Genomic DNA, 26,470 nt, shown 5'->3' on the forward strand with positions numbered 1-26,470 from the left:
TACAGGCTTGTGACTTGGTATGCACCAAATATAATGTAGCTTAAAGTTTTAGACGAATAATGACTCATCAGGAGGCAAGAAGATGAGATAAAACTGTGGGAAACTGGCTCGGCACGTTTAATGTCTAGTAAAAAGTATGACGTTTTGTGCTAACCATTATTAAGTGTTACGAAAATTGAGATGATGCAAAAAATCAGGGGAACTACTGATGCTAAATTGCTCTTCAACCCATTGTGCATGAATAGTAATTGTTGCCAAAAGTGTGTGGCTCATAATGAAGATAAAAAAAGATGCTTCTGGCAGTGAATGGTGAACAACCACAGTGATCCATAGTCAAATGCAGAGGAAATGAGTCTAAGTGTTGCAAAAACCATTACGCTAAATATGCCACTGACAAAGAGGCTTTTATAGCCGCATTGAGGACATGGCTTCAATTATACAACTTTCAAGGCAGAGACACTACTTTCTAAGATATATTAGTTTGTCATTAGTCATTTGCATGGCAAGACGCATCTATTATCTATTTCATAAGACATATTCTCCTCACACTATTCTAAGTATATTTTGAAATTGTTAGTCATAGGTGATTGGAAACTAAAAAAAAAACCAAAAAAAAAAACCCAAATGACTCAAAACCGTGACATAAATAGCACAGTTTTATTGAGTGACTTTGATATCAACTGGAATTGCATCTTGCAAAATGTTTTGTAATGAAAGTCATAATTGATGTGCTGTTTGGAAAATACACACACAACCTCTGCTGCACAGACCAAATACAGGAGCAATAACAAACGTTACTGTCTGTGTCCACCAGCATCACGGGAAGCGCCTCGAACGCCGTCTGTTTTGCTTCTAATAAACACCATATGCAAAGCAAGAAACTGCTGTATGTTATAGTTATCGGGCCAAATTACTCCACGTGAATAAAACATCTGATATTAATTATTCTAAAAGTCATGTGGTGTCCAATCATCACAATATCACACGATTGACACAAATAAAGCAGATCTGTTTTATAACATTATGTCTTGAAATAAACCGTTGCCTGTTCATTTTAAATAGTGTTCAAATAAAAAAAAATGTTTGCATTTGTACAAGTATTGTAAGTCTGAACAAATATTAGTTGGGATATGAGTGTCACCAGAGTCCCCTGATACTAAGATCAGTAGCAATGAAAAAGAGGCCAATGTCTGCAATGTCTCAGAATGACTATTGAACTGTTTTTTACATTTGAACTACTCGATTTTGTTTGTGGAGGGAAAAGTTTAAAGGACAAGGTTTCCACATTCAAGAGACAGATGGCTCTGTACAGTAGCGTGAAGAAGAGAGGGCAAGGAGTACGCACGAGTAATGAGGTCAGGAGTGAAGGGAAGGTGTGAGTGAGTGTGAGTCTGTGTGTGGTGGGGTGTTACAGGAGCCTTGGCAGAGAAGGGAGTGATTACAGCCTTGTGATGGAGAGGGAAGGTAGGAAAGGACTGTGAGATGGAGCGGGTGAAGCCACACACATTTCCAGACTCCACGTCCTACACGGACATTAGTTTCCATTCCTTCCCGTGTGTTTATACCTGTTGGTATACAGCGCTCTTATCTTTAACTTAGGAATGAATGGAATCTGCAGTCTATATGCAGCACTTGGCAGTTTATTTACATTTTTGATAATGCTGCCCTGTTATATCTTTACCATCATCCATTAGAGTTCTAGTTTTCAAAATCTCTTTAAGTGATGTAGTAAGGAACAGGAGAGAGATTTAGTGTGGGTGTTCCGGACACATTTTACCAATCAAATGAACAAATCTGGGATGGAGCCATGCCTCACATGTGAAAGCAATCTGCTATTGTGAACACACACCCACCCACCCACACACACACACACACACACACACACACACACACACATAGCTATTTTTCAATTTTGACCAGAACACCAATGAAATGATAAAGGTATCTACTACACAGTGTAAATCTCAGAGTGCAGACGACTGTAACATAGCAGAAATTAAATTAGCAGATTGCAATATATTTTTATATTCTTAAAAGCAATGTTTTGTTCTAGTAGACCCAATCTCATGTATCTCATGAACTGAGTATGTCCTGATAATCCAAATAGTTGCAGAAAAATAGAAAAATTATTGTAAAAATGGACAGAATTTATTGTTGATGCGGTTGTCCCGTACAGTCCATCCTGGCAAACTGGATTTCTCACCTTCTTTCTCACCTTGTTAATCAAACTGCTGGCACTTGAAACTTTCTTTGGTCCTGTGACAGGTTATTAAGCAGTCAAACTCAAGAAGCGTGCACGGACAGGCTGACAGCACCATGTCGCGTGCTTTATAAGATAGAGCAAACAAACTACTTGGATTCATTCAATTTTGTATGAAAACTAAGGCAATGTATGAAAACCGAGGCAGAAAATGTGAGATGAAAACTAAGTCATACAAAAACTGCATACAAAAAAACCCTCCACAACCAAACCAAAAACAATCTGTCAGTTCTAGTTTGGTTGGATCTGACCCATCTGACCTCTGACCTAAACCAGGTCCTCCCACATGACAGGGTGAGCTTTAATACGTTGTAAGTTGTACTTCTTCCCACTCTATTTCGAGCTTTAAATATGTTATATATTATTTCTTTCTTGCTTAGAGACTATCATGGACTTGATTGCGCTATTTTTGGATATATTCTGCAGTATGTTTTGCTTGAAATAAATTACAAACAACAACAGTATTTGACTTCACAAACATTCCGAAATTTTCTCTCAACTTTTCAAAGTGAAAGTTGTTTTAATTGCAAAGTGGGGAACCAAGATGCAGATTTTCTTCTGTTGTCACTTCCTGTAAATATAATGACCAAGTGGCTTTTGTATATTGTGTATCATTCTGTGTTCCAAATAGAGTCAGTAGTCAATTTGTTGTAACTTATTAACATGTAGCTTATTAACATACTGCTTGCAGCAGTTATTGTGTGCTAAGTGAGGATCAGCAATAGAAAGAGCTGGAATGGCTGACTAACACAAAGCTGTGCGAAGCCTTTTGTCTCACGTTACGTATATCCCTGAAGAGCCCTCCCCATCACACTGCAGCTTTCAGTCCAAAACAATAGCATAAGCATGAACAAGAACAAAAACAGGTAGCATCCATATACAGTATCCATATACTGTTTAGCTAGCAGACTGTCAACAAGGCACAGACGGAAAGCCACGCAGATATTAACTAGCTAGTATTTAGCTAGTGAGAACATTTAAATCATTAACAAATCTGTCAACTTCCTATAGTCCTATTCCTATACATTACACGCTCCCTGAAAAGCTAGCGTGAATGAGCATAATGATTCCTGCAAAAGTAACATTCTACAGTGAGTTTTGGTAAAACAACAACTCCATTTTCCAGCTTCACTAAGAATCCAGGTTGGCATAACCCCGTATTCCTTGATTGTGGTTGGCTGCTGAGAATGTTTCAGAGGCGGAAATTGTCTTGCCCTGAGGCCAAGTCAGGGCGCTTCATTGAAAAATACAACACAGTGGGGAAAAAAGATGTAAAATATGTATTGTTCTTCTGTAGATGCAAAAGGGGGGCTAGGTCTATCTGTTATTTATATCAACAGGAAAGAAGTACACAGTAAATAAACTACTTCCAGTCTGTCCACGGTTCTTCAAACGACTGCATACGCCCGTGGGTGCAACGGGCTTGAGTTCAAGAAGTAATAAGCAACAATTATGTTTGCTCCGGGACTCTCCCTGGAGTTTTGACATGTAATTAACTTCCACATACGTGTGCAGACAAAGAAGCCAAGACAATAAATGAATGTGAAACATGGTGTGTGGCAAACTTTGTAGCAGCTCTGAACTGAAGATAATTCAGCATCATGACGTTGGCGCTGATTCTTATGGTGCCAGCAGCTGGATGTGGCAACCATACAGTTTAGATCTTCAGTTTTACAAGCTCAGGCATGCACCGCAAACATAGCAACAACAAGGACTGTGGTTTGAGCATCCCGTAATAAGTATTGTTTGACAGCATATCCTTTTTCTAATTTCTAGACTTGACTTGAATATGTGTTTTTATTTGCTGGTGGCAGCTCTGTGTGGAATCAGCTGTGCTCAGCGGACTGAAGTTGATGCACTCTGCTGAATATTTCATCCGCTGTTGCAAAGACATACACAAATGAGCACAAAAACAGGAAAAAAAGCATTATCTTCTGAGATTTGTACTTGTAAAGTTTACTGGTATGATTACAGTACTAGTCGTACCTTGCCACATAGTCAAACATCACTCCTTCACACTATAGCGGTTAAAAAAATGAATTAACTAATAAATTATCGCAGAGTTGGGGTTGGTTATGGCCTATTATTACCAAACAATCTTGAAAAACTAGTTATATGTACTGTAGTATTTTGGTCGTTAGGCGTCAGTATACTGATGGGACATTACCTGACATTACATTACCTTAACTTGCACTGCATGGACAGTTTGGCATGTGGAAGCCACATTTTTGGCTTCTTATTTTGTCCTTCTTCCCCACTCAATTTCAAACCCTCCTTAAGTTTAGAAGTAATTGAAGGCACACAAGTTAGCTTGGTAGCTTGCTGTGCTTAAAGCGCAATGAAGTGCAAACAAAGATTTTATTTTACAGATGTACGTGTACGTACTACGTGTACTACATGTACTGTATATGCTGTATGCCAGATGCATACAGACTGGCTGCCCTGTAAATCAATCAAGTGACAAAAATCATAGTGAGGATGTGATGTCTGTTTTTGTACAAATTACTTTTGAGATACTATGGTAACTTTCCCAATGCTAACGTGTGAGTTGGTATGTCCCACTATCGCTTATCATGGCTACTATATTTGGTAATATGAATATAAATGTAACTACAAGGGTGTTATTTCATGACTATAAGGCTCTAATAATGGTAAAAACATTATTTACTATTCTCTACCTACAAAAATATTCCATTTACTAATATTGAATCCTGCTTTGCACAAATTCACTTATTATGATTGGGTCTGGAACCGTGATAAAGAAGGGACAAATATATAGTGGAAACCACACTAGTCAAACAAGTGGGCTGTTATTACAGTGGATCATCACACAGTCACAGATTTCAGTCAAAAACATTTGTATTTTTTTCCGAGTAAATAGTTTATAAATACGCTATGTTAAAGGTAATCCTTGGTGATCCTTGAAGGCACCAATGTCGCAAAAACAGGCATTTTTATGGGAGTATCAATTATCCATCCATTTTCTGTACCACTTATCCTCACGAGGGTCGTGGGCATGCTGGAGCCTATCCCAGCTGTCTTCACCCTGGACTGGTAGCTAGCCAATCACAGTCTCTGAAACTACTGTAGCTTTAAGACAAGTAGAGTAAAACTGGAAAAGTCAAACCACAAGTTGCTGCGTGAAAGGGTTGAATGATGTCAGCGTATGGTTGTTTTGTTGTATTTAGGATTGGAACAGAAGCCGTTTCTGTGACGTCAATGTGAAAATGAATTGTCCAACACAGTGATCAAAACCAGAAGGCAAACATCTGGCAAGCAGACTCTGAAACTCAGAAAACCAACTGCAATAGTCAAGAGGTCGATCTATGCAGTGGTCGTAATGTCAGCAGAGAACATGTCACGGTATAAATCTATACTAGTCCTACAGGAAGTGAAACTGGGAGAAAATATGAAGTTACTTTGCTTCCACTCATCTGGAAGGATTTTGTGCAATATTTAAGTCGGTGGGAATTTGTGGCGATTCCACACCTCGCCTTTGTGGGCCTTGTTTCATGGACTGGGACACAGTCATGCTGAAACAGAGGCGTCCTTCTCCAGTTTATTGCTACCATCTTATGATTGATTGATTCATTAACAGCGTGTTTGTCCATGTAGCGTACAAGTCGCAAGGCTATGCCGGAAAAACATTGGTTTTATTAATTATTCAGCAGTTTTAGACCGCATGGTTGTTTCAATTACATGTTGGATATATTGGAATACATAATGGCCATTACACACACATTTTGTTGAAGTCATATTCATTTAAGGTCATAAGCTGATGTTTTGTCAGCATAAATTATTTATACTCCATTTTCAGCATGCCACACGACAGAAAGATGAAGTCTACAACTTCAATATGCAGATTTGTCTTCCTAAATAACTACGGTAATGTTTTGTAGCAATGCATTGTAGATTTTCAAGTACAAAACTTAAATGAAGTGTTAAAAGCAGATGGATGTCCCTTCTCTTTCCATCACAAGCAGGCTGCTGGCTAGTCCTGACACATTTAGGATATATGGCTCCCTTCAGGTCGCCCCCCGTGCCATCCGTTAAAGCCAACAGTCTACTTCACGTCCACTGGTTTCCTTCACCTGTCACATGTCACAATATGACTGCAGCCGTAACATGCAGTGGGCCATGAAAGGGGGGCAAGCCCCACAGTTGCATTTTTAATGTGCCCTTTGCAACATACAGCACAATATTGCTTTTATCAATATGCTTGTCTGTGGAAGCAGAGATGACTACACACACCATATATCTGCATACTCTGGATTTGTAGTACAGCTTGTAGTAAAAGTGACAGACATTGACTCCTTGTAAATACTGTATAGTGTGAGCGAATGTGTTGTCTTGGTATTGGCTCAGTGGCTCCAATATTGCACACACATACTGTAGATACAAAGCGACACAGACTCAATTTATTGATGTGTTACAGGCGGTCTTCTCAAGTGAAATTAAAACATATTTGTTATTCTAACTGCCGACTGTAAAAGTGACCAATTATTAGTACAGACAGTAAAAGTCCAATTTCCAATTTCATTCATCAGCAGTGCATAGCATTAATGAAAATGGTGTCCCCAAATCTCCCTGACAAAACTGAACTGAAGTGAACTGAACTACATACTGCCAAAATATTTGCAGTCAATAGCCCACAGAAAAAACGACAAAAGCAACACTGCAAATTCCGCAAAGTAACATTGTTTATTTATAAAAGGAACAGCCATCCATCCATTGTCTATGCCGTTTATCGTCACTAAGGTGAGACCCGGGACTGATCGTGAATGGGATATTTTCATTGAAAGTATATAGGTAGAAAATATAGATAGCATAGAAAATAGCAAGATATCAAGATCTTTTAATATTATTAGAGCCCTATACATATATTACACTGGTATTATCCAATATAGTAGACGTAATAAAAGAAAAATAAGCCATTTAAGTGACGCTGGGGGTTCAGAGTTGAGTTTTACTTTGGCATGGGTTAACCCGTGTTAGGGATTATTTTCAAATCTGCAATAAAAGCCTGTTGTTTTGGCAACTACACTTGATTGCCACTTGGGTGTCTCGCCGAACATTACAGTAACATTACTGACACTGAGCAACCAGTGTAGAATACTACACATCAACACAACTTTTTTTAATGCGTCTTCTGAATGCCTCATATTTGCATTTCTATCCATGTGGCCTGAAAATGCTTATTTAGAAATATCCCTAAAATTTGCTTAAATATTACCAATACTAAGCCGCATTCAACCACAAAATAGCTAAAGTCTATTGAGTGAAGTTGCGAAATTGGAAGTATGGAGGGGCGAGCGATGACTGTACTAAACAAAAGATCAGGATAGTACAGTAGACCTACACAGATGGCCACTACTGGTAGAAGCACCATGACCTAGACATGTTAATCCCTGTCCAGACATGTTGCAAATGCCTATAGAGAAGGAGGATCAACCTCACCCGTGATCTCATGTGCAGAAAGTAAAAGCAAAGATAATCACATACCCATAGACATGCTTAATATGGCAAGATGGCACACCATTCAAAGCAAATACACACATTAGAAAATAAACAATAACACACAAACAGCCATCGCAATTGCTCACCAACATACAGCAGAGATATAAAGAAGATTAAGGAAACTTTGGTAGCAATTACAAGCGGACATGATATGCCCGTTGATCGTTGGCAATGACATGACAAGATGTCCATCGATGCCCAAGGTTAAGCAAAGCTCGTATGGCATGAGGGTGTGTCTGACAAAGTGTGGGTTCATACCTGGCAGGTCGCAACCGAGAACCTCCATCCTCATGCCAATCCCAGCAGGAGACCACCTCTCTGGAAAAACTCGGATGTACTGAGTGATTAACTCATCAAACCGTCGTACCTCCGGCATATCATAGTGGCTGTTGCCCTCCAAAATCTGACAAAAAGAAGGAATGACAGAACTTTGTTTAATAAAGGTGTCTGTGTGCGTCTGTAGGGAATCTAATCATAATGATGAGTTACGATATTATTTGAGTTTTATTTTTTTCTTTCATTTGCATTTGTGGAAAGGAAATGTGGATAAACACGTCTGCTGCTATGTGGCAAAGAGTCAAGAAGAAAATCTGCCTTCGTTGAAGACAGCTGCTTGTTTGACTGTCAGCTGTTACATTAAGATCCTTCTGTTATTTGCCATCAAAGAGCTCATCTTTAGATTCGCAGCTATTTTGGCCTTTACAGGTAAAGCTGTCAAATAAAACAAATAACAAAGCATAGCAGCTGTAGTCCAACAGTCATGTGAGTCTGAAGGACATTATTGATTCCCAGAACAGTGCGACATGTGCCGTCAAAATAACAATAACAATCAGTCCAACAGTCCAACACTACACAAAATGTAAGGTTTGGAAACTGTAATACAAACTTCATGCATTAAACTCCAAGAATTCAAATAAAAATATAAAAAAAAAACATACAAAGGATTCCCAGGTTGCCCATTTCCAAAGAAAGGCAGATGAGAAAAAACAGCAGACACTCAGTTGTACTATTACAGCTCTTAAAGACATTCTCATTGAGGAGAGGGGAGTTTAAAGACCCCGTCTCCCAGCGCCTTCAGCTGCCAGCAGTGTTGAGTGGTGATGCAGGAAAGACAATTTTTAATTACACCCCTGAGAGAGAAATCGGGGATGAGTGAACGGGAGGATGAAAGACAGACAAAAGCAGGGAGACGAAGAGTACAGAAGACTCACAGAGGACCAGACAGAATGTGGAGCATGGTGATTAAATTGAATAATTATCAGAATTAATGCTGTAATATATATATTTTTCCAAGAATGACATGGCTGGAGGAAAGACGGACTTATTAATGAAAGGAAAGCAGAGGGGTTTGATAGAAAGTTGTCTAGGAGAGAAATGGCCAGACGGCAGTTTGCAGCTTCCTTGAATCACAGGTTAATGTGGTTGAATATTTTCTAACAGCATGAAGTCACGTCACCTTAGCCTTAGCTATATTGTTATGAAGACCAAAAACATTTTTCCAACCTGTGTCTAGGTCATTTTTCATAGTACAGGTGGTCCTCTGGTTAGGAATATGTTCGATTCCAAGAAAGTGATATAAGTTGAGTTTTGGTGCAAGTTGGATTTCCACCTAAATTATACCTAATGACCTTAATTTCCAGTGTATAAATTGGTCAACCGAAGACCAACTTCGTATGGATGTACATTGTGTTCTGCGTCTTTGTGGTGTATTAGGGCAACCTGTCGGTGCTCCGTTCTATGTGTCTTGTTATTGTATTTACTACTGCTACCTGTAGAGGTTGTTGTATACTCATGTTAAAGGCAGGTGCAACTCCACTTCACCTCTTTGTCACTTTTGAGTGCTTAAATAAGAGAGAAATGTGAGAAAATGTTAATGCCTGTCTGAGAAAAGTGTATAAAGTGTATTGTGAGAGGTTTTTTAGCGTTAAAACATGTAATTTATTGTAAAGAAATTAAGTTGGCTACTTTGCGGATTTCACCTATTGCGGCATATTTTGGGAACCAATCCCCCACGATAAACAATGGAACACTGTAGTAAAAAAAAGAATTAGTACAATCAAATCCAATGTAGTTGTGTTCCTTTATGACAAAGAAATGACGGGACATTTACCTTTGCAAACCCTGTCTTACTGTCCGTGATGAATGTCCAGTCCTTTCCAGTCAAACTGTAAGCCAGTTTGTACTTCCTGACAAATGCTCTGTTCTCAGCACTGGTGCTGCCCTCCAGCCCTCTTGCACCCTGGGTGATGATTCCACGCACCATTTTGGGCACACCAAGGTCCACCTGCAACGTATACACACAACTATAACCATTTGCTCGGTTTCTGTTCTACAAAAAACAGGCTCTTCATGGCAACGGTCTGTTGGCTGTTGTATGGTCCCTCATATGTGGAGTCACAATCCATTTATCCTCTTTCATTTAGTCAGGATTAAATCGTTTCAATGATATTAACAGCTTGCATTGACAGTGTATTAACTGGTCATGTCAGCATTTGGAGAATAGAAGCCATATGGATACAATAAAGTACCTGCAGCCATTCCTCTCCAGCTACGGGCTGTGTTGGGTTAGGAAACCAGCCTGACCGACTGGCAACCAGCCTTGCTGCGCCCATGGAGCCGTGGATATCCCTCATGGAGGATGCTGAGATCTGCGAGTCAGGCAAAAGTCCAGACAGCATGCCTTGCAACTCTGAGCAGGGAGCATCTGAATAGAAAAAAGATTCACAGACAAATAAATCACGTATTTGCTTTGGTACACTGAAAGCACAACGTAACAAACACGTGGACCGTTTAAAAGAGAAAGGCCATGGACTATCCCGAGACAAGGGTGGAAGACCTCTGAATTTTAAGTCTTAAAGAGAAGACCATTGTCATTTCAGAGGTAAGTAAACAAAACACGGCCGTGCTGTGTCCCTCCTGTGTGTTGAACAAATTGTTGCATCGGGCTGTTGACCTTTTTTGGTCCAAAGGTGTCCACTACAGGTCAAATGATGTTAAATGTTCATTTCTGTCATGTGATAACATTGTGCAAGTGAAAAAGCCTTTAGCAGACCTTTCTATATAGATTTTCATTCTTGTGGCACGAGTGGAGGGATTCAAATCTCGTCTCCTCCCGTTCCCTCTTTGCAAAGCTAGGTGAAAGCGATGTTAAATGTTCAGTTGTCAGTTTGTCATTTGCACCTATTTTTGCATTATTTTCTGCATGTAAAACTATAATTATTGTCAATAGAATGTGTTTCGTGTTCAAATGTTTGTGTGTCTATAACAGATTCATTGGATTAGAGTCCGGTTTGAGTTAGACCTTCTTAATGACGTTAACCAAACACTGTAGTTAAAAAGGTCAAAGCCAAGTTTCATATTAACAACTGCCATCATCGAATATGTTGTGCAAACAAATAATATAGATACAGGATCATTTATATAAAGTCAACAAAAATTCTAATGCAAAAATTTTGTTTTTTCTCCCATCTCTGACAAGCCGAACGCAAACATGTAAAGTGTCGAAAAGGCCTATTTCTAACGACTAAGGGCTTCTTTGGTGTGTGAGGTAGTGTGACTGTTTTGATCGTTATTGGTTTTGTTCTCCAATCACTACTGACTACATGATCCTGATGCGGCCTGCATCATGTCCAATGTCAGCTTGGATTGGATCCAACACCGCCCACACTTTTAAACGCTCAGAGGCATTGATAGAGCTGAAAGATGGGTGGATGTGATCTTGGAGGAAAAAATTATTGTGTGATTTTTCCACTTTGCAACGCCTCTGAACTGCTTCTCATCAAACCATCTGAGCATTTTGCCTTCATGCTACTTCGAAGTTGTTGCAAGACTTCAGCTATGCTCTGGGATTTGGGATAGGGAATTGAGCCCAGAAAGTCCCAAATGGAAGAACAAAATGAAAGCACGGTTCGGATCAAAGCGATACGCTTTATTAGCCTGACAAATGTGTTTTAGCATAACAAGATTCAGAACCTTACATTTATGAATAATAATGGAAACAAAAAGGAGGAGTGCCAAAAGAATTGCCTTATCATTTTCAATGAAAGCAGCGATAAAATGACAGGAGATGTGAAGCGTGAAAGGAAGAATGAGAAGGAAGAGTGAAGACCAAATAAAAAGGAGGCGATAAAGGACGAGGACGCTAAAAAGCCAGAAAGGTCAAACGAAATTTCAAGGGAGGGAAATGGGAAATCAGAAAATGATTAGCATAAAATAAGGAAGAAAGCAAAGGAATGAGTAGATTTAAAGAAAGAGGGAGGATATTGACAGTGTAGGGTGACGATGATTGATGGTGACATTCTCCAGGTCTTGGTGGAGATGAATGTTTAATGATGTGATGTTTGCAACTGCACCTCATGGCAGTAAATAATGAATCAACAATAAACAACAACAGCTCCTGACACGGAGGAAAAGCTCCCTCTATAGCGCAATAAAAACTGATTAGGCAGGAGAAAATTCCATTACCATATTGTTTATTTTGAAGTTGTTTTTACTTTTGTATTCTTTCGAGCAGATGCGGCTCACAAGCAGACCTAATGAGGATGCGATCTCTGGAGATGACAGAAATAGTGAGAGGGCGTAATAACACAAGGCCAATTGTACTGTACTGGATTCGGAGTGAGTCCCTGGCCCTCTCCTGGTCCAAACTTGCATTTTTGTCACAGTCTTTCCTTTAAATTATTTTACAGGATTTTCCCCTGATATGTTCAGCCATGACCGAGACAAGTTATAAATACTAGCAAGTTATGAATACTACACTTTTTAACTTAGAGTTAAGTTTTGTCTCTAGGCAGTAAAGGGTCTGAAAAGTCACTAAATCGAGCAACACAGACTGTTGGAAGCAAGAGGTTGCAGAACTGCTTGAAGCGGAAATGCAAATTTGATTGGCTGGTAGCGTTACGTGGGGTGCGGTACTGGCTGGAAGCCGAGAAGTGCTGTGCCCAAAAGATGTTGCCCAGAAGACAAGGTGACAAAAACATGCATGTGCTTAACTTTTAACCCATTTTCTTTCACAAGGCAGGGAGAGGAAAAAGAATAACTTCACTGTTTCTAAGACATTTGAACTTTTTTTCCATTTTCCAAATTTTCCAGGACGTGTCGGAAAACTTGGCTTGCAGTAGGAGTGGTCACGTTAATTAACCGGCACACCGTTATTATGCATATCATGGGTGAGTGCCCTGAGCGCTCTGATATGTGCTCAAATTCGGCACACTTCCTTTTGGCACAGAGTCCAACTGTGTTTATCATAGGATTGTCACAAAACCAGAATTTCAGTAGTTTGTACCAATACCGTCTGGTTGCTGTGTGTGCCGCAAATGGTCCACGGGCCAAGCGTTTGAGACCCTCTCTTTACAATGTTGAGGCATTTATTTAAAGACAGCAGGCATTCTTCTTTAGCACTGCCCGACGAGAGAAACAAGTGCTCTAAAAACAAGTCCAAAACAACTGGGAATTTGCATGGTAGACTTACTGTCTTATGATCAGACTTAGCAACACTGTTACTCAGTTGTCTCAAGGTTCATAAGCAGAACTACCTAGGTCAGAGTCAATACGGCTCACCAAAGGAGATTGTAAATACTGAAGATGATTACAATTGCCTAAAAAAGCAGGTATCAATGTACATTTTCCATGACTATCGACTTGGGTACCCTGCTACTGGCTGGCGACCAGTCCAGGGTGTACCCGCCTCACGGCCGAAGCCAGCTGGGATAGGCTCCCAGCATTTTGACAAAGAAAATGAGAAACACTAATGAATTCAAGAAATAACGCAAATGTTCTTGATTTTGTTGCCTTGTAGCCATCTTTGTCGACAATCGAGTCTTCATTATTGACTTAAATGTTCATTGAGCCCTTTCATTTGTCATTTATATGCATTTTGAATTGTTTTCTGCGTGTAAAACTATAACTGTAAAACTATTTTTAAAAGGTTTTGACTGTGAATTTGCATTATTTGTCATAGGACAACTTGATTCGGTTAGAGTACGTTTCAGTTTGAGTTGGACATTCTGGAATGGATTAATGACGCTAACTGAGGTTCCACTCCATACAAGCACATGGTGTCATGTCTTCCGTCAGACGGTGGACTCTTCAATCAAACTTTGGGCTATTGCAGTTGTAGATACACACATGCACAACTACACAATTGCTTTTTGGTTCAAACATACACCCCCCAAAAAATCCCAAGCTCGAGAAGAGAATGATAAGGCTGCTATAAACAAATGATTGATAGATGCTGCAGGGCTGAAATAAAATGAGATTAAAGACAGAGTGAAGGAGGGGTCGGGGGAATGAACACTTGGATGATGCTGTAACGGGGGAAGATTTAAGAGTCGAGATGTGGAGAGAAAATGAGAGAGGGCAAAAGAAAAATATGAGCGCAGGAGTGGTGGCAAATAGATGGGACCGAGCTAAACGTATGAGCAGGAAGAAGTCAGCGGTGCCATGGAGACGGTATGGATAGAAAGTGAGAAAAAGGAGAGCAAGAGACATAAAAACTTGATTTAAGTTAATGGCATGTCACTGTCTGACTACTTTATGGGCACCTTTATAGGCCTGCATAGAGCATTACGCATCCCCGAGGGCAGTGTGATAGGCTGTGTGCCTGTTTGTCAATATGTCTACATCTGAGAGAAGAAACAAAAAGATACTGTGGGGCTGCATTGTGACTTTGGTAAGAGTGAGTAGAGTGTCTTCACCAGATACTTGACGACTTAAAGCCATTCCGCAGCAGCGATTTTAAATGCAGGGAAACAGAATGGTTGCAGCAACGAGGGTGTGTGTATGCTGTCCCCAATGTCCTGACTCCCCTTCGCTCCTCAACGACATGTTACTGACATGTTACTGTTACTAATACTGAAGAAATTCCCATTCATTGTATCTGAAGTTAGCCTTCACAAAACATACACCATCGAACAATACCAAAATGTTCAGTTTAGTTATTAATACTTCAAAGAGAAACCTGCTGCACCACCCAACCCACATCCCGGGAGAAGATGAGAACATCTCCAGACATCGGCCATCAAAGCCATCCCGAGACCACAGTTGCATCCACAGACACCATAGACCTCATAGCACTAAGGTACACCACCAAATGCCTGATACGCTACCCAGCCACAGTCATGCAGAGGCAATTGTGGCTCTGTTAGTCATTCATCGGATGAAGTGGTTATTTGGGTAAAGTTGGGAATAACATGAAATATGAACGTCTTCCAGGTTTCATTGAATGCTGATTTTATGTTTCTCTTAATGCCCGATACTGACTTTCTTACCAACATCCAACATACCAATTGTCCAGCACTTCATTACCGATACCAACCAAACAGGGATACCGGCAGCAGCTCTTCACTCAAACTAATATCGTGTAATTAACACATTATGTCCTTTATTTTTTATTCTCCTATTGTTAATAAGGAACTGTTACATCTCGTCCTCCTATCTTGTATCAACAGCAATTATACAATTTGAAAAATTGCATATTTACATGTGGCACAAACATCAAAGTAAAGTGCAAAATATGAAACGCTGGACCAATACAATTAGTGAAATAATAAACTAGACTAATAAGAGGCCGTATTCAGCCATAAACAAGATTTATTGTTTATGTGTGTGAGGTTTCCCCTGTTTTTTTTTTTATTTTGTTGTTATTATTGTTGTTATTATTGTTTTTTATTTTTCATAAATTTGGGAAACTGGAGTAGAATGAAGCCTTAAAAATTCAAATCGCAAAGTGGTGAGGGATTACTGTAATTCTAGATTTTATTGTTTATTATTATTTTATATTTATCTAATGAACTGGTCTCCTCCAATTAACATATTCATTCTTAAAATAAACAAATGGAGCTTGCAGATATTAATATATATATATATATATATATATAAATATAATATATATAAAATATATAAATATATATTCATTCATTCATCAATTTTCTACCGCTTATCCTAACAAGGGATACTGTCTTGGGGCGACATGCGGGGTACACCCTGGACTGGTGGCCAGCCAATCACAGGGCACATACAGTGAAGAAAATAAGTATTTGAACACCCTGCTATTTTGCTATTTCTCCCACTTAGAAATCATGGAGGGGTCTGAAATTTTCATCGTAGGTGCATGTCCACTGTGAGAGAGATAAACTAAAAAGAAAAATCCAGAAATCACAATGCATGATTTTTTAACAATTTATTTGTGTGATACAGCTGCAAATAAGTATTTGAACACCTGAGAAAATGAATGTTAATATTTGGTACAGTAGCCTTTGTTTGCTATTACAGAGGTCAAACGTTTCCTGTAGTTTTTCACCAGGTTTGCACACACTGCAGGAGGGATCTTGGCCCACTCCTCCACACAGATCTTCTCTAGATCAGTCAGGTTTCTGGGCTGTCGCTGAGAAACACGGAGTTTGAGCTCCCTCCAAAGATTTTCGATTGGGTTCAGGTCTGGAGACTGGCTGGGCCATGCTAGAACCTTGATATGCTTCTTACGGAGCCACTCCTTGGTTTTCCTGGCTGTGTGCTTCGGGTCGTTGTCGTGTTGGAAGACCCAGCCACGACCCATCTTCAATGCTCTGACAGAGGGAAGGAGGTTGTTCCCCAAAATCTCACAATACACGGCCCCAGTCATCCTCTCTTTAATGCAGTGCACTCGTCCTGTCCCATGTGCAGAAAAACACCCCCAAAGCATGATGCTACCACCCCCATGCTTCACAGTAGGGATGGTGTTCTTCGGATTGTACTCTTCATTCTTCTTCCTCCAAACACGCTTATTGGAATTATGACCAAAAAGTTCTATTTTGGTCTCATCTGACCATAAAACTTTCTCCCATGACTCCTCTGTATCATCCAAATGGTCATATGCAAACTTAAGACGGGCCTTGACATGTGCTGGTTTAAGCAGGGGAACCTTTCGTGCCATGCATGATTTCACATCATGACGTCTTAGTGTATTACCTACAGTAACCTTGGAAACGGTGGTCCCAGCTCTTTTCAGGTCATTGACCAAGTCCTGTCGTGTAGTTCTGGGCTGATTCCTCACCTTTCTTAGAATCATTGAGACCCCACGAGGTGATATCTTGCATGGGGCTCCACTCCGATTGAGATTGACCGTCATGTTTAGCTTCTTCCATTTTCTAATGATAGCTCCAACAGTGGACCTTTTTTCACCAAGCTGCTTGGTAATTGCTCCGTAGCCCTTTCCAGCCTTGTGGAGGTGTACAATTTTGTCTCTGGTGTCTTTGGACAGCTCTTTGGTCTTCGCCATGTTACAAGTTAAAGTCTTACTGATTGTATGGGGTGGACAGGTGTCTTTATGCAGCTAACGACCTCAAACAGGTGCATCTGATTCAGGATGATACATGGAGTGCAGGTGGACTTCTAATGGGCAGACTAACAGGTCTTTCAGGGTCAGAATTCTAGATGATACACAGGTGTTCAAATACTTATTTGCAGCTGTATCACACAAATAAATTGTTAAAAAATCATGCATTGTGATTTCTGGATTTTTCTTTTTAGTTTATCTCTCTCACAGTGGACATGCACCTACGATGAAAATTTCAGACCCCTCCATGATTTCTAAGTGGGAGAAATAGCAAAATAGCAGGGTGTTCAAATACTTATTTTCTTCACTGTATAGACAAACAACCATTCCCACCCACATTCATACCTATGGACAATTAGGAGTGGCCAATTAACCTTGCAAGTTTTTGGAATGGGGGAGAAAACCGGAATACCCGGAGAAAACTCCTTGTAAGGTGATGACACAAGCTGTTAGTAAATATGAAATGTGATTGTTATTATTACTCCTTTCTATCTTTGGACATTTTTAGTTTGATCCTTGTGAACCCCATCCCAAAACTTCAAGACTACGCCGCTGGAAATGACCAAAAGATGTGCTAACCACTAAGAGTAATGACAAATGTAGGGTGATTAATGCAACTTCAAATATTCGAGGCAAAAATGGGTGATTAGTGCACTGATAGCTGACATTACCCACTCTCCTTTTCTGATTTCACGCAGAAACACACACACACACAAGCAGTTTCATATGGTGAGGGTGTGATTGTGACTTGTATGGGTGTTGAAATAGCCCCCCCAGATAAGAGCATATCTGTTGCCCTCAATGGCCACTACAATGGCAGCAGTGAGCGGCTCTAACCTAATAATGATACAGTGAAACACAAACACACACCTGTACACTCATACACACATTGATTGAAACCTGTGCTTTTGCCATCCCCAGAACACACAAACATGGACTCTCTAATTAAGTTTTATCTATTTATAGTATTGAGCTGATTACGCCGGTTGAAATCCTGTTTGTTTGCCAGGGCTTCAGATGAAAGCCGAGAGTCGGTTACTCTCTGATGTAATCACCCACACATCACACTCTCGTATTATTCTATTAGGACCAACCGTGTTTCTTTTGTGTACGTGTCCGTGTGTGAGTGAGAGACGGAGTACATGGACATGAATGAGGGAACGTGCATGCAAGCGTGTGTGTTGCATGTGAAAAGGAAAGAAATAAATGATGGAAAGCAAGAAAGTATTAATTGATTCATTAATGCATCGCAAATGATAAAAAAGAAAAAAAAATCATGCATCTTTCTTTTACAGGAAATGTTTTCTGAAGGACTTATTCTTGCTCCGACCTGCCTTGTGCCAATGTTAAAGCCAGTATATCACCCCCATAGACGAAGACCATGTTTTTACAGAAGCCCCTCGAGGAGATTGGCTGGAAAACCTCTTTAACACTCACCAGAAAAAAGATACTTCATCTTTCTTACCAGTAATCTGACAGCCGTAAAGCTCAAACCGCAGTGCGATGCCATTCTTCCATGACTGAGGTCTGATTCGCACAAAGCGGGCCAGAACGGGCTGAGGGATCCGATTGAGAACCACCTCGGTGGCATCGGTATTTGCATGGAAGACCTACGAAGACAAAGACACAAAGGAATTAGAATAACAATACATCTTGACTATCTTTAACAAGAATGTTTAGCAATATCTTTATCGATATTAGAGGGGTGTCACAAGCTCTTGTGACACATCAAATTCTTGTTCCAAAGAGAAAAAAAAATGTCTTGTGGGCACTTGTACTGGTGATAAATGATTACACATAATAAATGAAAATGAACTTCCATATACTGCCATGTGCATGCATGCCTGTTTTCTTTGTCTACCCCCTCCAAACAAGCACGAAGAGGTTCACTGGTTCACTCTGGGCATTGTTTTCAGCACCTTGACACATTTTTTTCCATAGAATAATGGCATGAACAGAGTGAGCCCTTCCATCAGTCATAAAGTCTCTATGTCTTGGTGGGTGGAGGCAGGGCCGCTAGCATACACACAGAATGGAGGAGAGTGTCATGTAGTACAACTTGTGTTCTGTGAGACCATGAATGCATCCGGCTGAGTTCTGACTGGTGATTGGATGAGCGCAAGGAATGGAGGGGAAGCCGGTGTTTGGCTCCTTGCTTTGGTTGAGACCTGATAGACACGTCTTCTCCCCCAACACAGTAAACTAACCATCGATGTATCATAAATCATATATCGATATATCATCATCAAAGACAACAGAAACATGCAACACGTTTTGACAGGTTGTCAAGTAGATGTACAAATGTGACAGTGTCTTAGCTGCAGTCCACTGCACATGAGGGGCTTGAACAAGCTACCACATCTGACTGATGGGCACCACACACAAGAGGTGACATTGCCTCTAGTCCATTAATTTTCAATGAAACCTGCTCGACGGGGTGATTATTGCAACCACACATGTTGCTGGCTTGCGAATCGTGAAGTTATCATTACTGTCGCCAGACAAGGACCAATCAGCCAGAGGGCCCCGCTTTGGCTTATGATCAAGACCCATGGCTGACCAACTCTCCTGATGGTACTACATCTAGGAACTGGACTATTATGCTATTTGAATTTTCTTTGTACATATGTATATACTCAATTGTGTCATATGTTGCCCACTCGACATCCATTGCAGTCTGGTCATCCTGGAAGGGAGATTCTCCCCTTCTCCAGTCCCTTCTCAAGGTTTCTTTTTTCCCCAAATGGGTTTTGAATTTTTCCTTGCCTGAATGGGGGTTCAGATCAGGGGACGTCGTTTATCGTCTATTGTTGTCTATTTTTGCCTGCTTGTTTAGCCCTTGGAGGCTCTTTTGTAATTAAGGGCTGTATGAATAAACCTGACTTGTGATGAAGGATTCTTTTGCTAAGTTCCATGTTTATATAGCCATGGAACACAATATTCTGTGTGCCTTGAAAAATCAATCAAAAACAGTCAGTACTGAAGGGGTTGAATTTCAAAAAATGAATTGAATACGTAAAGAATCTGCCATTACTTCAGCTTAACTTAAGACACCACATGATATGAATACCAAATTTACCACACTAAATCGAACTAACAATGTTTATTTCATAAAATTTACGACGGAAAACTGTGAAACAAAAGCTCATGAATCATCTGATTCTTGAGCAAATACATGTCCAATGTTGTTTCTTTAACTTAAGTCAATATGCAAACTACAGGCAATCATTTCTGGTTGTAGTGAACATGCATGCAGTTGAACAATAAGCACTTGTTTATTAAACCCTTGCATATACAAAGGCATTGCACTGGAGAATGTTTTAATAGCGGGAGTAAAAATAAAGGCTTGTTAATCATTGCAGCACATATTTATGGTTCGCGGTGGTCTGTTCACCATGACAAGATTTATAAATAAATCCTCTCGTCAGTGCACACACAAAGACGGGGCAAAAAGAAAAGTACTGTACATAATGTTCCTTTTCACAAAGAGCAAAAGGAGTGTAAAGGTTAGCTAAAAAACATACACTCAGACGCACAAGTCTGAGGCCAAGGTGTGTGTCATAAATCAAGAGTGTAAATATGCGGGAAAGCTTCCTCTTCTCACGTCCTCTTGAGTTAAACACACACAGACAGACGCACACACGCAAGAGCAAACACAATCTTTACTCCTTCACACAAAGTGAGCAAAGAAAAAACACACACAGTCTTCCAACTTCAACAATCTGATAAACACACTCCAGAGAACACACACTGTCTTTTTCCACTGCTGGTGCCCTCTGAGCCGAACTGCCCCCCCCCCCGAAAAAAAAAAACAAAAACACAAATTCATTCAGTTAAAAGATGCATGCTGAGATTGCCAGAAGTGTTCTTTTTATCAAACACTATGACTTCATATTTCTGTCTCAATCTGACCGTGTCATGTGTGTGTCATGTAAATTTATGGCTGTCATGTGTGCTGGCCTTAGCTCAAGTCAACACAGCTGGGCTTCTCATTTTCTATTCCCTGCCTATATCTGCCTTTGATTTGGACATCTTCTTCACTCTGTCTCCCTGTCACAATAACTTGTTCATGTCTACATAACAATGATACAGTAATCCTTCATTTATTCCAGTTAATTGGTTCCAGAACTGACCGTGATAAATGATTTTCCACAATGTAGAATTCCATATTTACTGTTTAAATTGAATATTTTCATAGTTAGAGAATACCTGTTGGCAACATTCTAAATGGAGTGTTTAATATTATTAGACTGTGATTGGCTGGCGACCAGTCCAGGGTGTACACCGCCTCTTGCCCGAAGACAGCTGGGATAGGTTCCAGCATGCCCATGACCCGAGTGAGGATAAGCGGTACAGAAAATGGATGGATGGATGACATTATTAGAGCTTTCAAGAAATTAAATAACAGTTGTCCCTTGCAGTTTGAACATCGCTCCCCCACAGTTCTAAGTGTTAGGTTTAGAGTAAAGAAATGGGAGGCTTAGCTCGGTATATACTATGTAGCTATTGTTAAAGCAGTGGCCATCTCCTGTGCCACTTCAGAGATCCCATACACATAAGCGGTGCATAATGTGTTGTAAACAAAGGTAGTGTATGTCTATGTGTGGAAGAGTCATGTTAGATTGCCTGTCCTGTATCAAGTGACAGTAGCCACGTTTACATGGACCCGAATATTCCAATTCCATTACGGTTATTTGCTCAAACGGAAAGAATCTAACCTTTGTATACACCTCATTTCGAAAGAAAAGTGCCAATCTGAATGGATATATAATCGGATTCACAGGGATGGAATATTCCTTTCCCCAATCCGATTGAGGTATCTTGTACCCGCTCATCGGAAAGTTGTCAGGGTGTTTTCTTCTTTGTGGTGTTTTTCTTCTTCTGTTGTTTATTGGCGGTAGGCAAGCAGTTTTCATGTGCATTGCCGCCATCTGTGGAACAGAATCTAAAGCCTTCTACACGCCATTCACAAGTCCAGTTTTATTAAAAAAGAAAATACATATCTGTATAAAACATGTGCCAAGCTTAATTATAAAATATTAGCAAGACTGAACTTTATCTTTTCCTGTTCCCGGGTGCGTTCTTTCAGTGAATGCTGAGATATGATGTAACATGCAGCTTGAGACGTTCTTCGATTTTACAAAACGAGCAATCGGCACTGGACTGCTGCGGAAAGTTTGTTTTTGATTCAAACTCAATTTCAAGACTGGACAAACGAAAAACTGGCAATACGGAGTTATTCCATCAAGTGAAAGAAAAACTCGAGGAAGCCGGTATCACGTGATGTTGGTGTTTACGGTTTACTGCGCATGCCCCATTCACTATTCTGGTTGATTATAGCGCCGCATGTAGACACAGGATTGGAATATTCCTTTCCATGTATACCATTGCTTTCGGAAAGGTCATTCGGAAAGAGAAAAACTCTGACTGATGTCAATCTGTTTTTTCTTAATGCCATGCGATCGACCCACATTACATTACTACAACTTTCCCAGTGCTAACAGTGAGTCGTCATGTCAACTATATTAGGCAATCTGAGTTTAAAGGTAACATTAGGGGTGTTATTTAATGTCTATAGTAATAATCTAATAATCGTTTTTAGAAGGTCATAAACAGGTTTGATATGTGCTAATTGATTAATATTGCAATCTACTTTGTGGAAATTTAGTATGGTCAGTGAATATATTCAGAGTTCATATATTTTTGACAGACTGAATTCAAAACACGAAATGGCTTGTGTGAGTGCAGTAAACCTCATTCAAGAGAGCCAAAGGCCTTGCAATTACTTGCTTGGGTACTCATTTATAGACATTTGCCTTGTTTTGCTGTGTATTGATTCATCGTTTCTTCCTTGTCTCAAACTATTAAACAACAGAACCCTTCAGGGGTAACAGTGTGAATAAAGGTGCTCTCTGAATTACAGGAGAAGGATCAAGGCCCTGGGCCAATCGGGGATTGAACCCACGACCCAATGTGGGTACCATATGAAGGCATACTCAGTGAACTGGTGCCCTTTTAATAGCCTCAAAACTAATTTAATGATGGAAAAATGCCAAGAGGCCCCGAAAGTCGTAATGGGATTGTAATGGCAAGCGTGTGTGTGTGTGTGTCACTGTGTAAAAGTATAATTATAAAGTCTCACTCTAAGGATTTGGGGCTGGTGGTGGCTTTCTGATTTCCCCCGGTGACCAATGACACATTTCCTCAGCATACACAAATACACACAGCGCTTTGTTCGGGGTCACCAAACGGAGCTGCAACTGTAGAGGCGCTTTGACTGTGACAAATGTTGTTTTACAACCGCTAAGCAGACGCAAATCCCTTTAGTGGAAGGCTACTGTGCATATTTAAGACTCCTGGTTGGCTTTAAGTTGAGCTGTTAATGCTTTTTTTTGCTTTATAAATAGGTAATAAACATTTTCAGCCTTCATTACTGCGACCTCTGTCCAAGCCAAACACAGTCGAACACCTTCAAAGCCGCCTGAGCTTAAGCAAGAAATGGTCAAAAAATCCCCATCTGGTAATATTCTGTAGAGATGAAGATGGTAATTGGTTTCTGACAAACTACTATTTTGCTTTTATTACAATGTAGTTTATCGTATTGAACAATTTCAAAGACGACTTTAGATTTTGGTTGTGAAGGCTAAACCGATGCAACTGGATATCTGCTTTGACAAGCAAACGATTCGGCTGTGCTGGTAGCAACTTCCTGTATCGATAAGAATCAGCCATGAATCTTTAAGTTCATCGATTGTGGAGAAATGCACCAGGTATGGACAGAGAAACCACGCCATTGACGTACATTCTCCATAACTTGCTATGACTGAAGATGAGAATGGATGTTACGTATTATTGTTATGACATTTTGAGTATGGGATTGTTTACTTTTCCAAGCATTTCTTTTATTGTAACCATGTGACAAATACTTCTATTTACTTATACTTTACTTCTATTTACTTATCCATTCTTGGGCACTGCCACTTTTGAAGCAATGTGTCATTATTTGAGGGGCTTTCTTATTGGTTGGACTGAATAGGCGAAGCTGTGAGATCCCGTCCTTGGACCAAAAATTACCCCCACGCAATCCCACCGGGTTGTCGGTCATCCCATCCCCACCCCTTTTTTCCCACACCCCACCCTTGGGTAAGGGCAGGAATGAAGGGCTTGGGTTTTAAACTTTATTAGGGTCGTCAGGTGGGCACCCTACTTTATTGGTGTTTTGATGATAGACCCACTGATGAGGCTGTGACATTTCCAGAGAGCTCATTGGCAATCCCTGGTGTCCCCACTGGTGTGCCCCCACTGCTTTGAGCCCAGAAAGAATCCTGTGCTTGACCCATAGCCATTGGCAGCTTCTTTCGGCTGCTTCAGAGACTGATCTTATTGTCCGTTGCAGATCCTGTCCATGAATCTACCAATCTAAAATATATCGTACTTGAATCGCATTGTAACCTGAGTACCTACATTCAAATTGAATGGTCTATGATTTACATCCCAATTCTAAATCACTATGATTATTCATCTATTACATTGGATCTGCATAGATGCATTAGCACATTTCTTATATGTGTTTTTCTACAATGTCATTGTGTTTTTGGTTCTGCAAGTGAGAATTTAATGTGGGGAGTTGTCATGTAGTACCTCCTGAGGTCTTAAACCTCTGAATTTACTGTTAACAATGTTGAAAAGGCTTGTACAGCAATCAGCTAATGGACTGTGTGTGTTTGGTGCACGTTTGTTAAGGGTCTGGTGTTAAAAGACACAGCCGGCTGACACCAAGATCACACATACACACACATAAGCACATAAGCACACATAATATGCTCACACATACTGTGTACACCAGGGATGTGCCATTAGGCCCAGAAAAACACTATTAGAAGCACTGACCTACATTTACAACCTAAATTGTATTTGTTCCATGAAATTGTATTAATTTATTTCCAGGAGTTTATTACCTTTGATGCATGGCATGCCTCATGGTTGCATTGCTCCCACTATGTCTTTGTGTATTTTTTTTGTCCAATCAAATTTCGATTTCTCTGTGTTGCTGTCAATGTAATCTGACCAGGGTCTTCAGAATCAGGAGTGCTGGCCCCTGTCATTTAAACACCATTAGCAATGGGGTTGTTTCTTTAACCAATCTGATTTCAAGGCCAGCTAGCAGGCACACAGTAATGTCAGCATTTTTCCATCCTCTGACATCCACTCAAAGTTACCAGTGTGCTTCTGTGCCTTAAACCCCATTCAGAATCATCCATCACTTCCACTGGAAGCATTCAAAACCAGTGACTGAGGTGGTGAGAGTGGTGTATTTTATTATATTTTATGTTTTTGTCATGATTAAGAAAATATTGCTTCAAATATGATGTAGTGTAGCGGTTTAGAGTTGTTTAGAGACAATGTATTAGAAGATAAAGGGTTAGCTTGGTTTCTTGCTTTAGTAATAACGGTATTTATCCCCAATTCTGTTATGCCCCTCATTGTATATTATTCATGGTTTGTATAATAGTGGCCAGCAGTGAAGGTCCAGCTACGAAATGCACTGCCCACCACTGACATACGTACATATACTACAGTATATGACATGCATCTCTTAGGAAGTGTGTAAATGATTGAAGATGAGAGATATGTAGTGCACATGGTTCACAACAGTGCATTGTGCATCAACTAACCTGGGCTGCTAGATCGTTGAGATGGATGCACCGCATGACAGGGATTACAGCATGCTCACCTAACTAAAGAACAGGGGTGTGTGTCCATATTGGTCGTGTCGTGAGCCCTCGGGTGCTCTGTCAGTCAGCTTGCGAGGACCAGTGCAGACATGCTAAATTATTCAAATGTCTGTGATGTGCGTCTTTTGTGAGTATGTGTGCGGATGGACTTATGAAATAGTAAAACATCCTCCATCTCCTCTCATCTCATCACATCACACACACACAAACACACACACACTCTTTGGGACAGTTAATTTCTACTAAACTGTGTGTGTGTTTGTGTTCAGTCCAAATGTTTTATAAAGGAAATGATACATGACTCGCTGAGAATTTCCCCATTTGTCCTTTTTTCCTCTCCATTTCCCCGTGCTGCTTCTACATTTATCACATCTCTTCTGACCTCAGCCTCCTCTTACTCTCACTCATTCTTTTATTTTCTTTCACGTCCTTGCAGGCTGCGTAGCAGAGGCCAGCGGATCTATCTGGAGACATCTGTGCTGGCAACACCCTCGTCTGCTTTTCTCATTATTCCTCCGGTGCTCCATGGCGCCATTCATCCTTGCATACATCCTCATTTTGCTCCAGAATCCCCCCCTTATGTCCACTTCTTTCCAACTCACTCACTTGTTCCCAGGAAACGTTTATCCTCCAGTTACCGACTTA

At 40.3% G+C, this 26,470-nt stretch overlaps 1 protein-coding gene across 1 annotated transcript in view; it reads right to left on the reverse strand.

The window, feature by feature from the left end:
- LOC131135492 (neuropilin-2-like) overlaps positions 1-26,470 on the reverse strand; it is a 110,375-nt gene that overhangs the window by 32,648 nt on the left and 51,257 nt on the right. The window contains exons 8-11 of the mRNA XM_058081458.2: positions 18,556-18,700; positions 10,306-10,481; positions 9,888-10,061; positions 8,036-8,180 (exon numbers count right to left, since the gene is read on the reverse strand). Of these exons, the coding sequence (XP_057937441.2) occupies positions 8,036-8,180; positions 9,888-10,061; positions 10,306-10,481; positions 18,556-18,700 (640 nt within the window). The remainder of the gene's footprint in view (positions 1-8,035; positions 8,181-9,887; positions 10,062-10,305; positions 10,482-18,555; positions 18,701-26,470) is intronic.

This window comes from Doryrhamphus excisus, linkage group LG12 (assembly GCF_037039965.1).
Source record: "Doryrhamphus excisus strain RoL-2023G ecotype Guam linkage group LG12, RoL_Dexc_Guam_v1.1, whole genome shotgun sequence".
Lineage (NCBI taxonomy): Eukaryota > Metazoa > Chordata > Actinopteri > Syngnathiformes > Syngnathidae > Doryrhamphus > Doryrhamphus excisus.